General features: G+C 37.2%; 1 protein-coding gene across 4 annotated transcripts; it reads right to left on the reverse strand.

Annotated features, from left to right (window-relative positions):
• ppef2a (protein phosphatase with EF-hand domain 2a) lies at positions 1-15243 on the reverse strand. 4 transcript variants are annotated; one of them, XM_081610823.1, is made up of 18 exons: positions 14844-15243; positions 13352-13411; positions 13215-13223; positions 12155-12282; positions 12008-12062; positions 11750-11925; positions 10585-10699; positions 10404-10450; positions 9625-9791; positions 9489-9525; positions 8838-8987; positions 8420-8758; positions 5068-5253; positions 4822-4964; positions 4018-4124; positions 2495-2661; positions 2233-2320; positions 1-679 (listed from the first exon to the last, which is right to left on the reverse strand). In XM_081610823.1, exons 2-18 carry the CDS (start codon positions 13401-13403, stop codon positions 426-428), a joined length of 2220 nt encoding a protein of 739 aa, XP_081466949.1. In that variant the 5' UTR covers positions 13404-13411; positions 14844-15243; the 3' UTR covers positions 1-425. The 4 variants fall into 4 exon arrangements, with proteins under 4 accessions (XP_081466949.1, XP_081466950.1, XP_081466951.1 ...); XM_081610824.1 differs by lacking the exon at positions 14844-15243 and adding an exon at positions 13886-14013; XM_081610825.1 differs by lacking the exon at positions 13215-13223 and having other exon boundaries at positions 14844-15242.
• Positions 15244-15266: the final 23 nt, after the last annotated feature.

The following is a 15266-nucleotide window of genomic DNA, read 5'->3' on the forward strand; positions in this document are numbered from 1 at the left end:
TTATAGTTGTGCAATAAGACATACATTTATTTCAAAGCTATTTACAAAAATATGTACAAGAGTTGCCAGTAAAGGGTACATTTGCATTTTCTATTTGTTTAAAAAAACATGTTTTCTCCTTGTAAGAAATGCAAGATTCCACATACTCATTGTCTAACACTTGTTTTTTTAATTACAGTGCAGTTGTCACATTATTCCAGTTTTGTAGCTATTAAAAAATGATCCATGTCTCCTGTGTTGTTTTTGTCTCTCTTGCTCCTCATGCTGAGATGAACCTTCACCGTCAAACACGGTGATCTCTGAGCTCCACCTAATCCCCCGTGATCCCTGACGCAGCTGCCGCTCTGCGCCATCCTGCATCGACGCGTGCGTCATCAAAGCAGCTTGGGTTGCGAGCGGCTGCACATCTGCTTTGAGTCTGCGGGTCATACGTTGGGGTCGCTCTCCAGCTTGGTGAGGTCGGACGTCGTGTGCATGAACATGCTGCGTCCCCGCTCCAGGCGGCTCTTCTTGTCCGTGAGCCGGAAAGCCTCCATGAACTCGTCGATGTCGATGCTGCCGTCGTGGTTGCTGTCGATGGTCTCGGCCAGGTTGGAGATGTCTTCGTCTGTGATCTCCATCTTCAGGTAGACGCTGAGCAGCTTCCACGTCTGCCGGAAGTCCTCCATGCTGATGAAGCCTGAGGAAGACAAAAACATGATGTCAAATTATACTCATTACAGATAGAAAAACTGAAGAAAAAACAAGTAAATTTCCACCAAAAAAGACAGAAATGCTTAGAATAATCGTAGAAATTTACTTGAAAAATTTAAACTTACAACTTTAGGAGCTCACATATTTCTTTTTTTCCTGAAAATTTGCAAGAAAAAAAATCACAGAAATTTTGAGACTTCTCTGAAATTTCCTAGAAAAAACTTGGAAATTTGAAAAGTCAAAAAGTTTTTTCTTGTAAATGTTTAACTGTTGGAGCTCAGAATTTACAATAAAAAAATAAATTTTTAGATTGACCTCAGGAAAAACAAAGACATTTCTGGACTCCAAAAGTAAAACATTTGATAGGAAAAACAACTCAGAAATTTTGAGATTTATCTCAGGTATTTTCTAGAAAAAAACTTGGATGTTTGAAAAGTCAAAAAGTCTGAAAACTTTTTGAAATTAATCCCAAAATTGCTAATGTTTTCTCACATATTTTCGACTGTAGGAACTCAGAATTTTCTTCTACTTTTTTTTTAATTTTCAAGAAAAAAACTGAATTTTTTTAGATTCATTTCAGAAATTTGAAAATTAAAATTTCTGAGTTTGAAAAGTAAAAAACATTGTACAGTGTGCATGAGGCGCAGATTTTCAAAATTTTTGAGTTTTTTTGGCAGAATGCATTTATTTTTTTCTGTCTATTGTAGCCCTTATTTGCCGTGGGAGGAAGAGGATGCTGGAGAGGTGGTGTGAAACTGTGACGGTTCAGAAGTGGGAAGGGGAGCAGTAGGTCAGTGGGTTAATCCCTGTCAGGACTCAGGAAGCCATAACCTCTTTGACACGCTCCTTGTGGATTAACAGAGGCTCAGGAGAATCTATTTAAACCAGCTGTGAACAAACTTTTTACACCAAATTCCCAAGTTTAAAGTCCCCAACTTTGCTTTTTCTCTCCAATTAAACAAGTAAAAAATACTATTGTGAATTATTTCTCCTTTACCTGCACAACAACAAATTTAGCAAGTAATATTTTAATTAATTTAGCAAGTAATATTTTAATTAAATGAGCATTATTTTTGACAGTTCTGCGACAGTGCATGAAGGTCGTTGTAGTTTTAAATAGTTGGAAATGCCTGAGTTTGAAAAGTTTGAGTTTGACATTTCCTTGTTTTTACTAGAAAATTTCTGAGATTAAGAAATTTACTAATTTTTTATTTTTTATATACAATGGCCTTAATATGGTGTATATTTAGACGGGGGAGAATTAGGGAGGTTAAAAGGAATATAAAAAAGAATTTTGAATTTTATCTCAGAATCAGAATTGTTCAAATTGTTTATGTAAATCTAGTCTTAAAAGTCAAATCTACCAAATAAATTTAAATTTAATTATGTGCCCACATTTTTACCATTCTTTTAACACCTGATTTAAACACACAGAGAGTCCTGAAACTAACCATCCAATAAACCAAAAGTGCATTAAAAAAACAGTATTATTTTGTCTCGATATGCTGAATACATATTTAAACTGTGCAGTTCTTGTACCTGAGTTGTCTGTGTCTACGATCCTGAAGATGGTCTCCAAAGTGGAGCGATGGCGGTACAAAGTTTCCAGCAGGCTCTGGTCGATATGCTGGTAGAGAAAAACAGAAAACAGAACCATTTCTGGTCGTTCTATATTTACAGCCTCTTATTTCTTCCAGATTTTCCTCTTAATGATGTTACTAAAACTTTTTTATAAAATTTATCTTAAATATCTTCGTTGATCTATGACTGGCTGGTCCCAGTTGCGTTTCTGTGTCCTTACGTCTGTGTTGGGCCCTTTGATGGCGAGTTCGTTGAACCAGTCGTAGTAGTTAATCATGCCGTCGCTCGTCTTGCAGGTGACCAGCTGACAGCGCAGCATCCGCCACGGCAGATTCAGGTGCATAACGCTCTCCACCGCTGAGGCCCAGTCAATCAGGCACACCAAACCTGGTGGAGGTCAAAGTTCACGTCAAAGGAATACTTCAGCTCCTCACTAAAGCAGCATTGCAGCATCTGCGTCTTGTTTAATGTTTCTGCGTGCATGATGATGAAGCTTCAAGGAATCTGAGGAAAGGGACTGAAATTAAGTGAAGAAACTAGAATCGAATGTGCTGCACCACAAAAACACAAAATATTACCAAGTATTTTGGTCTAGTTTATAGTGGAAATATCTTAAAACAACTGAAATAGGATGCAACTAACTTACAGGTAACTTGATGAAAATGTTCTAGTTCCGCTGGCAGATTATTTCACTTATATCAATATATATTTCAATTGTTATAAGCAGATTTTCTGCCAATGGAACTAGTACTTTTTTTAATCAATATTGAAGGGGACCTATTATGCAAAATTCACATTTTGCATGTTTTTGTATTTCCGATTTGGTGTCAAAAAACAACACAAGAGCTTAAAAAAAAACCCAGTTGTTTTGGGGGGTTTTTAGCAATAAGTTAATATTTCTTATTGTCTGGAGTATCTGGATAGGTTCCAAAAACCTTCCAAATGTAATGTAACCAATCAGCAGGCAATGGCCGTTACCTAGCAATCCAAACTGAGTTCTAGTTTGTTTGGTCATCTGGTTTAACTGCTGGCAATGGCTGCTGGAAAAGACAAGTATTCTGCTGTTGACTTACTATGCAGAATCCACTTACTGCATTCTTGTTGATTGTGCAGAAGGCTCTACTAATGTTTTTCAAAGGTCTATGGTTGTATAATTGAATCTGCTTGCAGCCATTTTCACATATGAGTGTAAACTTTGAGTTGGGGAGCGTGGCCAGCAGCAGATTATTTGGATTTAAAGAGACAAGAGGTTCTAAATCACCTCATTCTGAAAGGAGCTCAAAATGCACCATAAACTATATAGACTAATAAACTTACCAGATTAAAATCTCATTACCTACAAATGACTTTGTTAAAAACATGTAGTGAACATATTGTTTGTATCCCACAGACTGAAAAGTTACTTGTAAATTAGTTTTGTCTCATTTTTAATGTACTAAGATATTTGCACTAGAAACTCTAAATACTTGGTAAGACTTTGTGTTCTTGCAGTGCGTCATATTTACTCCTCCTCATATTCAGGACTGTTCCTTCGGCAGAAAGGAATCACTTATTTTCCATCTAAAGTTTCTATGAAACTGATGGAAAAGATTAAAAACAGGCGTTTATCCTGAATAAGTATTGTAGTGCTAGACAATGGATACAAAAGATTTGCGCTCACATTTTCCTCAAACAAAGCACTGAACTTTGAGATTATCACCTGATCTGACGGAGGCTAAATGTGTGAAAACCAACACCACACACCTGTGTTCTTTGTGTCAAACTTTTTGAAGGCACAGAGGAGGTCTGACTTGTGCGCAAACAACTGCTCCCGCAGGACTTTCAGGGCCGAGCGTTCGGTTCGCCCGACGCTGCAAACGACACAGAGGGAAACAGATTAAATCAGATTGAAACACTTTTCTGGCAACTATTTCAGATGCTTTACAATGTGTTTCTTAGCCACCAGTTCACTCCACATGTTTTGTTGCATTTCAGATACTTAAAGCAAAGAACGATATCAACTATGAAACACTAGTGTCATGTTTTTCAGTGGCATTTTCATCGACTTTGTGTCTACCAGCCTATTTCTTCAGTGCAAAAACATGAAATCTTTTTGTCTAGTTTCTAGTATAAAATATCTTAGTACACTTGAAATAAGAGAAAATTTACTTCTAAGTAACTTTTCAGCAAGATATGGAAGCTTTTTTAGAGTCAATAATATTGATGAAAAAGTTATTTTTCCACTAGGAGATTATTTCACTGTTAACACGATGTTTCTGCCAAAAGTGAAATAATCTGTCAAAAGAATCAGAACTTTTTCATCAATACTAAGGAATATTATTGACTCCAAACAAGCTTCTATATCTTGCTAAAAAGTTACAGTTGTGCCTTATTCCAAGGGCACACAAATCTGGATAAAAACTACGTTTTCAGAGTTTGTTTTTGCAGCGTTTGGATGTAGATTAACATGGGTTTTTTTTTTCTGAAATTAGGAAAATCAAATCTCTACATTTCGTCTTCCACATGTAATTTGTTCTGGACATGTCTGACTCCAGGTATTTTTCCTACCTTTGCCTGGCGGTGAGTTCTCTGGTCATGCTACTGGCCTGGTACTGAACCACATAAGGCACGAGGTCCGGACCCAACTTCACGTAGGCCCCCCGGTTGCTTCCCACATCGTAATAGTTTGAGGCAGAGAACAGAGTGAGGACCTGGGTGAAGACGTTAAGGGAAGGCGCTCAGTAGGCGACACTGCTGGTGTTTAAAGGAAGGATTCGTGGGGCGCTGATGAACTAACTGTCGACCTGATCTCACCTTCCGGTTGTGGCAGAACTCGTAGCCCTCCTGTTTACACTCGTGTGAGCGGATGATGAGCTGCATGTTGTGTCTGTTCAGGAAGTCCTCGGTGACGTCCGGACCCCAGTAGCAGCCTCCACCCCTCACCTCGTTGGGTACGCAGCCGTCCTGGTTCATCGGGTCGCTCCACAGCAGGTCCAGAATCTGCAAACACACAAAAAGAAATTTTATAACGAAAAACAAACTTTCACAAGAGGTGAATTACTCAGCTATTCAACGTTTAACGGTTTTTGATTCAAAAATAATAATTTGTATTTGCTATGGTTTACACCAGTGGTGACTTTATTAAAAGGAAAACATTCATTTCCATTTTTTGGGGGTCATCAATTGTTTTCTGTTTTGTTGGCCAAATTTTTTACCACTCTTGACTTGTGGTCAGGGACCGAACAATATCCTTTCAAGGGCCACAAATGGCCCCCGAGCCACACTTTGGACACGCACTGCAGAAGCTAAACAAAATACAAAAAAAAAACGGGCCACTATTTAATTGCTAATTATTTCATATACTGTTAAATATAAAGAGAAATATAATGAATAAAATAATTATTGGATATATTTTCAAGTTTATAAAGCTAAAATTTATCAGATGAAATTGAAAAACTGTTTGTGCAGGACTGAGTATTTATAGTATTTATAATCCAAAAGATTTCTCTACTTGTTCTTCTACACATCCCATCAAGCACCAGTTAACTACCACTGGCAGGACTGGGTTTGACATTGTGGCCATTAGTGTAACCCAGAAGAGACAAACCTTGCAGGTTGAGTTTTTCCTTTTCTTATAATAAAAAATAAATTTCATCCTTAAAATTTACAGTATTTTGAATGTGTGATCCACAAATTAAAAGCAAAAGAGACACATGTCTCTCAGTTTTGCTGATAATAAGGAAATCAAAAAACCTCTCGTATTTTAAGTCTTTGATCGCTGTTTTTAGCTGTTGAACAAAATGCTGGAAATCATTTTGTGATATAATTTGATTAAATTAGTGTCTTACGGCCCACAGTTTGGGTCCAAAACCCTCCAAATTGTTCAGTCATAATCAAAGGCACTGAGCAGCTACCTAGCATCCCCAGCCCAGCCCGTAACGTAGCAACTCAAGCAGACCTGCAATACCTTTGATCAGCTGGTTTTATAGCTGTATGTACAATGGCTGCTGGAAAAGACGAGTGCTTTGTTGTTGACTTACCATTCAGAAACAGCTTGTTGCATTCTTGTTGGTTGTGCAAGAGGCTCTACTAATGCTTTTCAAAGATGTATTATTGTATAACTACGCATCAGTATGGCCAGCAGCAGCTTATTTGGACTTAAAGTGACAAGAGACTCTAAAACAGCTCATTATAAAAGAAGCGAAAAATAGGCAGAACTAAAATCTCATTATTTAAAATGATTTTGTCCAAAAAATGTTTTGGATAGCCCATAAACATATCCTAACCGGTTCAAGGAAGCATAATAGGTCACATTTAATTTCCAGACACTTTCTAGGTGCAGAAACATGGTGAACCTTCATTTTAAAGGTTTACTGCATTATTCATTCACAAGTATTGTGAGATTAAAAGGAGACAGTCATTAACTAAACCAAGTAAAATAAATGTAGAAGTTTCTCTCCATATTTTTACAGTCTATCGTTTACATTACGGTGCAGCAGCTGTTCATCGAGCTGAGCTTTCTATCCTGACAGTCAGCCTGAAAAGCAGATTGAAGTCACGGCATGAAGATTATCGAGGATTACAGCAGTTGAAGCCTCGGCTTGTCTGGTTGTGATCGGAAGAAGACTGGAGCACAAAGGTCATGACCCCTGACCACCATGACTTTGTAAGCTTGACACAATTTCGATGTAAACATCTCAGGTGGAATAATGTGACGAATAAACAAATCTGCGTCTGGAAAATGACCAACTCCATTCTTTCACTTTTTTTGTCTGTGAATCTCCAGAGATTTTTAAAATTTAGATGCAAGTGCGACATTTTGGAAACTGATGCGTTGTAATGCATAAACATCAACCTGAAGAAACGCTCCTTGTGGTTCTTTAAGGTTGAAAGGTGAACTGTTCCCTCTTGGTTGGGGGTCAAAATTTGCCTCACATGGAGCATTCTTCAGTTTGTAACTTACAATGATATAAGTTATCACTTAATTTATCAATTATTCAGATGATTAATCGACTAATCAAATAACAAAAATTGAACATTCTAGAGATTGGAAATGCATCAAAAGATACAACTAAATAATCCAGTTTTTTTTTTTTAAATAAGAAAAGAAACATTTTCGATATGAAACATCATAGCCTGATCATTTGTAGCAAAGAATGCATTTGCTGCTAAAAACAAATAACTATAACATCAACATGTGAAAAGCTCCACCCTTTCTGCTTTACTTAGCATCGACACAGAGTTGGGCTGATCTGATATTATGTTTCAGAGTCACTTATTCTAAAAATAAGTGTTTTTTTTTTTTACCTAATTTGAACCAGGTGAAGGTAAAATATAGAAAATGAAGTTTGTTTTTATTTAATTACAGAGTGGATATATTTTTTGCATAGTTTGGGCCTAATTACTGCTCTGAGTGTGCTGTTCTTCCAGAAATTGGTCTTTTTTGAGTCGGTATTTTCCAGGTAACGATTAACTGATTACTAAATTAGTTGATGATTATTTCAAAATTGATTTATCACGATTATTCACGATAAATCACGATTAATCGTTTCAGCCCTGGTAAAACAATTAATTGGTGCAGTTTAGTTTGAAGTATATTTATGGGTCAGAATCACAGAGTCAGTAAAATACACTGAAGTTTGTGGCTGTAAAGTGACAAAATGGGGAGACATTTCTGAATTTGCTGTAAGGGCAATATATAATCCTAACATTCCTTCGGTTGTCCTCCCTGCTTCATGTGATCTCAATGTCACCTGCTTATGCAGACTGAGGAAGCATCACTATTAATCACAATTATTTCAATTAATTGATTACTGAATTAGTTGATGTTTATTTCAATAATCAGTTAACAACGCTTAATCGTGATTAATCATTTTAGCCCTGCAGCTGTATCTGTGTTTATGTATTTAGAAGTCTTTGGTCAACTTATTTATTGGTCATTTATCCTGCCAAGAGTTTTGAGAAAACATGAGGATAGTAAGAAGCCAGGTGACATTTTGGAGGTATTGATGTGCTGTCTGTGCTTAAACCGAATAAATTATTATTATTATTATTATTATTATTATTATTATTATTATTATTATTATTATTATTATTATTATTATTATTATTATTATTATTATTATTAGATGTTTTTAGTTTCTAAGAAGATTCTCAGCTCTCTTACCTGCCTCCACTCGTCCTTGGCGTTGTCGCTGCTCACAGAGTCGGTGGACACAGACAGAATGTCCTGCTGTGACCTGTGGAGCGTCGCTGCCAGGATGACTTCCCTCCTCTTGCTGTTCTCCAGCTCGTTCTCCATGTTTGCCTTGATCCGGGTCGAGAAGTCCTGCAGCGAGCGGTTGTGGAAGCACTCCCGCGGTCCGAGCGGCTTGGGATACGTGAGGGAGGCCCGGCGCTGGTAGATCTTACTGGTGCTCCAGAGGTCGTCGTCTATCTCGATGTCGATGGACATGCCCGCTGAGCTGTGGTTCCTCCTCTTCGGAGGCCGCAGCGCTGAAACATACTGGGTCAGCAACAGAGCAGAGAGTGAATGTAAAGGCTGTGGATAAATCTAAGTTGAGCGAAAAGTGAATGTTTCTCACATTGTGTCTGTTCACTTTGGTCAGAATGCTGAGATCCGTAGTGTCGGAGATACCGCCGTGGAGGACAAGCACCTTCTGATCGATGATGGTTGCTAACGGCAACCAGCTGAAAATCTTCTGCAGCAGCTTCAAGATCCGCTTTCCGTGAATCTGAGGTGAAACATGAACAGGAAGCAGCTGTCAGAATGTCACGTAGTTCGGTTCAGACTAAATTTAGATCAGGGCTGAAACAATTAATTAACTGTGATTAATTACGATTAATTATTGAAATAATTGTCAAGTAATTTAGTAATCGATTAATCGTTAACTCCAGTATTCACACTAAAGAAATAAGACATTTACTGAAAAAAACCCTCAGAGTATTAATTAAGCCAAAATGGTACAAAAATATAAACATTTTGCTTTTAAGATCAAAATACGTTTGTCTGTAAACATGTTTTAGCTAAAAATCCTCAAATGGCCAATTTAGCTTCGCCTGGTTCAGAGCTACTAATTGAAAGAAAGCTGTGGTATTGTATTTTTAGGCAATAAAATGCTTAGTTTCTTAATTAAAATAGGAACTGAATCATTTGTTTGATTGCATTTTTAATGTATTTATAATATTGCATAAAAAGGTTTAAGTGATTGAATGAAAAATCTATAAAAATGTACCTTGTATTTAGTCAGCACCTCCTTGGTGAATCCATACCTGGAAACACAACAAAGGAAGTCAGAGACACAAACAGGAGGCTTCATTCACTCGGATTGATACCATTAGTCCCCAACATTTGCGTGTATATTTTTCCACCTGAGGTTGATGATGTGGTCCTCATGGTTGCCTCTGTTTAAGTAGACGTCACGCGGATAAACAAGCATGAACGAAAACAGGATGAGGAGAATCTCAATGGAGTCTTTTCCTCGGTCGACGAAGTCTCCGTTAAACACGTAGGGCTTCTCTAAGGACGGCGTGCCATTCTGGGATGTAAACAGGCAAATAAAGTAGGATTACATGGATAATCTGCAGCATGCATGCAAACTGTGAAACTGGCAGAGAGAAGAACATGGGATTAAAAAAATAAAGTCTAATAATTTGTCTCGTGTTGTCAGGATACGAATTATTCAAAAGAGGCTGCGGGTAGCAACAAGTGGTTTGTTTCTTGAACGTATTTTCCACTTGAATGTTTGAAAAATTTGTTTGTTTTTTTTCTAGCAAAAACATAGACGATGTAATAGCTAAATATTTCTTATAACTTAGATGCAAGCAATAGTTAACTTAAACTGGTCTTAAAAGGTCAAAAGTTATTTTAAAATTATTTTTAACAGTTTCATTTTTAACATGGGAAAAGTGTCTTGTTATATGTCAAACAATCTGCCTGTGGAACTAGAACTTTTTAATCAAATAATTATTTACTTAAAAAAAGCTTCTATATTTTGCTGAAGTCTGTTTTGTCTTACTTATAGAGTACTAAGATATTTGCACAAGAAACTAAACCAAAAATTTGTATTAGTTTGTAAGAAGATCAGAGTGCACCAACTTAAATATAAATGTATGAATTATCAGCAGACAAAACATTTATAATATCTAACCTTGTAAAAAATCAGCAGCAGATCCTCCAGCTGTCCATGCAAATCACCTGGACAGACAAAAATGAATCTGTTCATACAAAAAGAACTATTCTTATGCACATTTATTGAACAGTATTCTCATGCTTAAAGGGCCAAAACATGAGTCTGATTTACCAAACATCAGAGATTTGTTAAATCTTACCGCAGATAGTGACTTCCTTGCTGTGGCAGGTGGAGATGCGGTTGATGTTTGGCAGCATGCGGAGCAGCTTCCACGTCTCCAGCAGCAGCTGCAGCACGTAGCGAGAGTGCAGCTGCTGCTGGGAGAGAGAGGAGTGAGAAAACATGGCCGCAGACACAGATGCATAAACACACCAGCAAAATAACGCCACCATGAATATTTGTTCCAAATATTCAATTCATTCGTTCAATAAATGTATTTATTTAATGCAATTTATGTGGAATTTTACAGGAAAACTGACAACAAACATGTGACAGTGTGTTGTATAAATAATTTACAGCGTATGTGTTCAAATTGAAGGCCCAGGGGCCAGATCCGGCCTGCCACAGCCGTAAAACTTTAAGTAGTTTTTATTTTTATACAGCCAGATTATACTAATCAGTCCCTCTAATTTGTTCATGGAAATTCACTCTAAACCGACAAATCCCTGTACTTTTTCATACTAATGCATGAGTTTATTGCAAATTTTCCTCAAAAATGATCAAAAACTGATATTAATTCCCACCTGCAGGAGGAAGTATTTCTTACTTTTACTCTACTGCTGCCTCAGCTTTACTTGATGTCCGTGATAAATGCGGCGAGTAATAAAAAATCATATTTACCGTCACACACAAGTGGGAATAGCACAAAATCAGTAATTTTTACTGCAAAGAAATTCACAAAAACTATCAAGAAATCCTGTGAGAAGATGTTAAATATCATTTAATTTTACAAATAACTTATTAAATCCAGACACTGGATTAAATATTTTAACAATATATCTGAAATATTTCCAAACTGCTGGCATGACCGTTCCTGTTTTATCTGTAGTTTTCACTCAGTTATGAGGCACGATGGTGAAATCATAAACTGCATCTGCGGCAGTTACTCAACAGGGTGTTGCTAGGTAACCACAAGTGACTGAGCAAGGTGTTGCTAGGTAACCAAGAGTGAGTGAGTTAGTTGATTCCACCAACTTTGCTCAGCTATCTGTGAGAGGTTGAGTGGCTAAACCTTTCCTGCATCACCCGGAATATTTTATCAGATTTTTTGAGATGTATATATAGTAATAGATTAAAACTTTAGAAAAAGGACATAAACCTGTTCCCCATAATTTTGCAGATAAAAACACTGTTTGTGTTCCTACTTTTTTGTTCCTGAAGGCCTCCAGCAGGCCGACTGCCTGCTCCACCGTCAGCGGGAAGGTGAGGTGCGGCCCGGAGTAAACCTCCGGCACCTCGATGTTCTTGTAGCAGAAGTACCGCTCCCACTCCGAGTCCCAACAGACGTCATTCTCTCTGAAGATGTGCGAGATCAAATTTCCTGGAAGGACAACAAAGTTCAAGCTCACTTTGGTTGAAGAAACAAGAATTTTAAAAATATTTTTGATTTACACAAAGCTTACGTTCTGTGCTGGATGGTGTGAAATTGTCCATGAGGTAGCCGAGGAAGTTATAAAGCTGTGAAATAAAGGAGAAAGTAAAGTGAAGAATGAGGTGTTGCGTCTTTTTCTTTGTTTTTCAGTAATTTGAACATTTCCAGCGGTTTTCACCTTGATCTGGGCTTGTTCTCCGGAGTATTCGATGGACTGGAAGATGTGCCAGGTGTATCGCCGTCTCATCTCTGTCCGAGCAACATATTGCCGGTACCATCGCTGAATCAGGACAGCAGCTTTTATGGCTGAAATATAGGGAGCAGCTGATCCACTATGAGACATATTTACTTAAAAAAAAACTATTAGAGCAGCAAATCTTTATTTATCCATACTAAAAATCTGCAGATTGTGTGCGTCTGCTGAGCTTATCATACAAATTACTTCTCAGTTCAACACAGAACAGTCATAAACAGCATAATGAAGAAGCATTGTTGTGATGATGTTATGAAGTGTTGGAAAGAGCAGAAGCTTCTTAAAGAGACAGAGGTCCAATTTCAAGCTGTCAAATTGCAAAGTCAAAAATTTTTTAAACTATGTTTGGTATATATAGCATTTACAACAGACTATTAGGGACACTCTTAAGAAAATAAAAAAATATGAGAATAAAATAATAAATTACAAGAATAAAGTCATAATATTACAATAATAAAAATATATGAGACTAAAGTCGAAATAATACAAGAATCCAGTCAAACTATTACAACTTTATTCTCATAGCATTATGACTTTATTCTCGTTATTTTATTTATTTTATTTTTTCTTAGTATGACCCTAATACTCCATCATATTTTTAAACAGAGGATAACATAGTTACTTGAATGTACAACAAAATTCTAACCCATTTAATGCAAAGGGGAGTGACCACACCTAGTTGAGCCCATTACTCAACTACCTCATCAACAATCACCGTCATCTGGTCCTCAAACTTATTTATGGAGCTGGAGCCATGAACAGGTTTGTAGACAAGGATGAAGAGGGAACAGAAACAGGGGACTAAGCACACAGCCCTGAGGCATGCCAGTACTCTATGTAAGGTAGCTGAGCAGGTGGAGTTGCCTGTCGTCCCAAACTAACTACAGCAACAGGGCTGTAGTTAGTTTTTCCACACACAGCTGTTTTGTTAGTTTTCTACAAATATCAGAAGTTTATCCCGAAAAGCAGAACAGAAGTGACTTACTGGTGACGGCTGGAGGCAGCAGAGTAGAAACAGAGACGCACAATCCATGGATACAAATACAGTTTAGATACATGGAAGAAAACATGGATCTTCCTCTGTTAAATTAAATAACCGGGGACTGATGTTGATGGTTGTACCTTTCCTGGAGTGTTTGTGGAACTGGTTGGACTTTGAGACGCCACATCCCATGACTGTTCCTGTTCAAACCCCAGAGAAACCATGATAGTTAGTAAAAAATGCATCACACATATTAATCTATAAGAATAAACGCTTTTAGCTTGTATTTATTTACTTATTTATTTCAAACAGGATGTTGAAAACAAAGAAAACAGTAACCAGTAGGACAAGAGAAAACATGTGCGTACTTAAACAGTAACAAAATAATTAGCTTACCACTACTTTCCTGTTTGGAAGATGTTAATGCTTATTTAATTCTATCACTTCTCTCAGTCTAATGAAATATATCACTTACAGACTCAGTAATTATCAGGAATTTGTAATTAAAAACATGTTGCTTGTTCACTGCACCAGAGAACCAACAAATAAGTTATATTACATAAAAACATAATTATTGCAAACTAACTCTGATAACAAGACAAGAAAATGTACTGACCCATAATAGCAATGACAATTGTCAATAACAAACGGACATACAGCATCAGAATAATTACCAATTCCTTGCCAACATATGAATATGTAGCTGCTGATTCATTTCAGAATAATTTACAAGAGAGATTACAGCCTCTTTCCATTATTTTAAAACAGTTCTGCCTCTGTCCAAGTCTCAGATAATAGCTGAGTATTTCAGCAGCAGAGGAGCTAAATCTGGAAGCCATTCATGCTTTAATCCTGTTAACTGCTGGTTTGCTCCTTCCCACTGTGATTAGCCTCAATCCTGCCTCACAGGTCTGTTTTTGTCTCAATTCTACGAAGCCTTACATAAAACAAACAAACAAAAAAAGATGGGGTATTTTAAAATGTCCGACTTTTATTTGAGTTCAATGAATGAAATAATAAATGATTTTTGCTAGATACTTTATTGACCCACTTATTAAAAAGATAAACAAATAAGACATCACTAAAAGGAGGCATAAGCAACTAGCTTCCCTTTGTCCTGCCGGGAGCCTGATGACAACAAGCAGTGTTTTATGTTTACATTGGAATGATTTGGTTAAATCTACTAAAATCTAAAGCTGAATTTTGTAAAAATGTTTATCCTTTGTGAACAAAAACAAAATGAATTTTAAACAGTATTAAAAAGCCTTAAAGATGACACAAATATCAAAACGTAGAGTAAGACGGTCTTTTTTCAAATCTGTTGATATTGATAATTATTGATTAATTTTTTGTTTTAAATATCTGAAATATTTCCGAATAAGTGGTGTGACCATTCCTGTTTTATCCAGTTTCCAATCCACTCTGTTTTTTGTTTTTAAGTAAAGTTTAAGTAAGTTATGAGGCACAGTAGTGAAACTTTAAACTGTTGCTGTGCCAGTTACTCAGCGGGTTGTTGCTAGGTAACCACAAGTTACTCAGAAAGTTGTTGCTAAGTAACCAAAGAGTGAGTTAGTTTACGTTTTGTTTTTCTGACCAACCAATTTGACTGAATAAAATCTGATTTTTACTTACGTGACACCCTTGCTTATCCGGTAGCAGCTGGCCTGGGTGTTTGGCTGTCTGCCTGCTGTTTCAGTGTGAATTTAAGCAGCCATTTGCTCAGTTGCATTCTCCACAGGTCTGTCTGGATCAGGTCAGGTACCGCTGTGAGCGAGTCCGATTAGAACATCAACACCGAGACCTCATGAAGGATGGAACCCTGACTGTCCAGCTCTTCCTCTGTGCGGCTGAAGCTCATTTAGTCCTGACTCCCTGACCAAGATCTCATAATCAAAGCACCAGGCCACAAGTGGATTACCTGAGCTAATGACTTGATGCGACTAGAGGAATCTTCATGGTGGCAAGAAGGAAGGCAGCCACTGGTTTTGAGAGGATTTTTGACAGCAGGAGGCTAACTGGGTGTTTACATGTAATCTCAGGAAAATTTAACTAAGC

The sequence above is a fragment of the Poecilia reticulata genome, chromosome 9 (assembly GCF_904066995.2).
Source record: "Poecilia reticulata chromosome 9, P_reticulata-male-v2, whole genome shotgun sequence".
Lineage (NCBI taxonomy): Eukaryota > Metazoa > Chordata > Actinopteri > Cyprinodontiformes > Poeciliidae > Poecilia > Poecilia reticulata.

Excerpts from the sequence above, each read along its gene's own strand:
- ppef2a (XM_081610823.1), bottom strand. The coding sequence starts at position 13,403 with ATGGGATGTGGCGTCTCAAAGTCCAACCAGTTCCACAAACACTCCAGG. Across the intron at positions 4,125-4,821 it reads GAACTCACCGCCAGGCAAAG|CGTCGGGCGAACCGAACGCT; the intron begins GTAGGAAAAATA and ends TGTCGTTTGCAG. Across the intron at positions 680-2,232 it reads CGTAGACACAGACAACTCAG|GCTTCATCAGCATGGAGGAC; the intron begins GTACAAGAACTG and ends TGTCTTCCTCAG.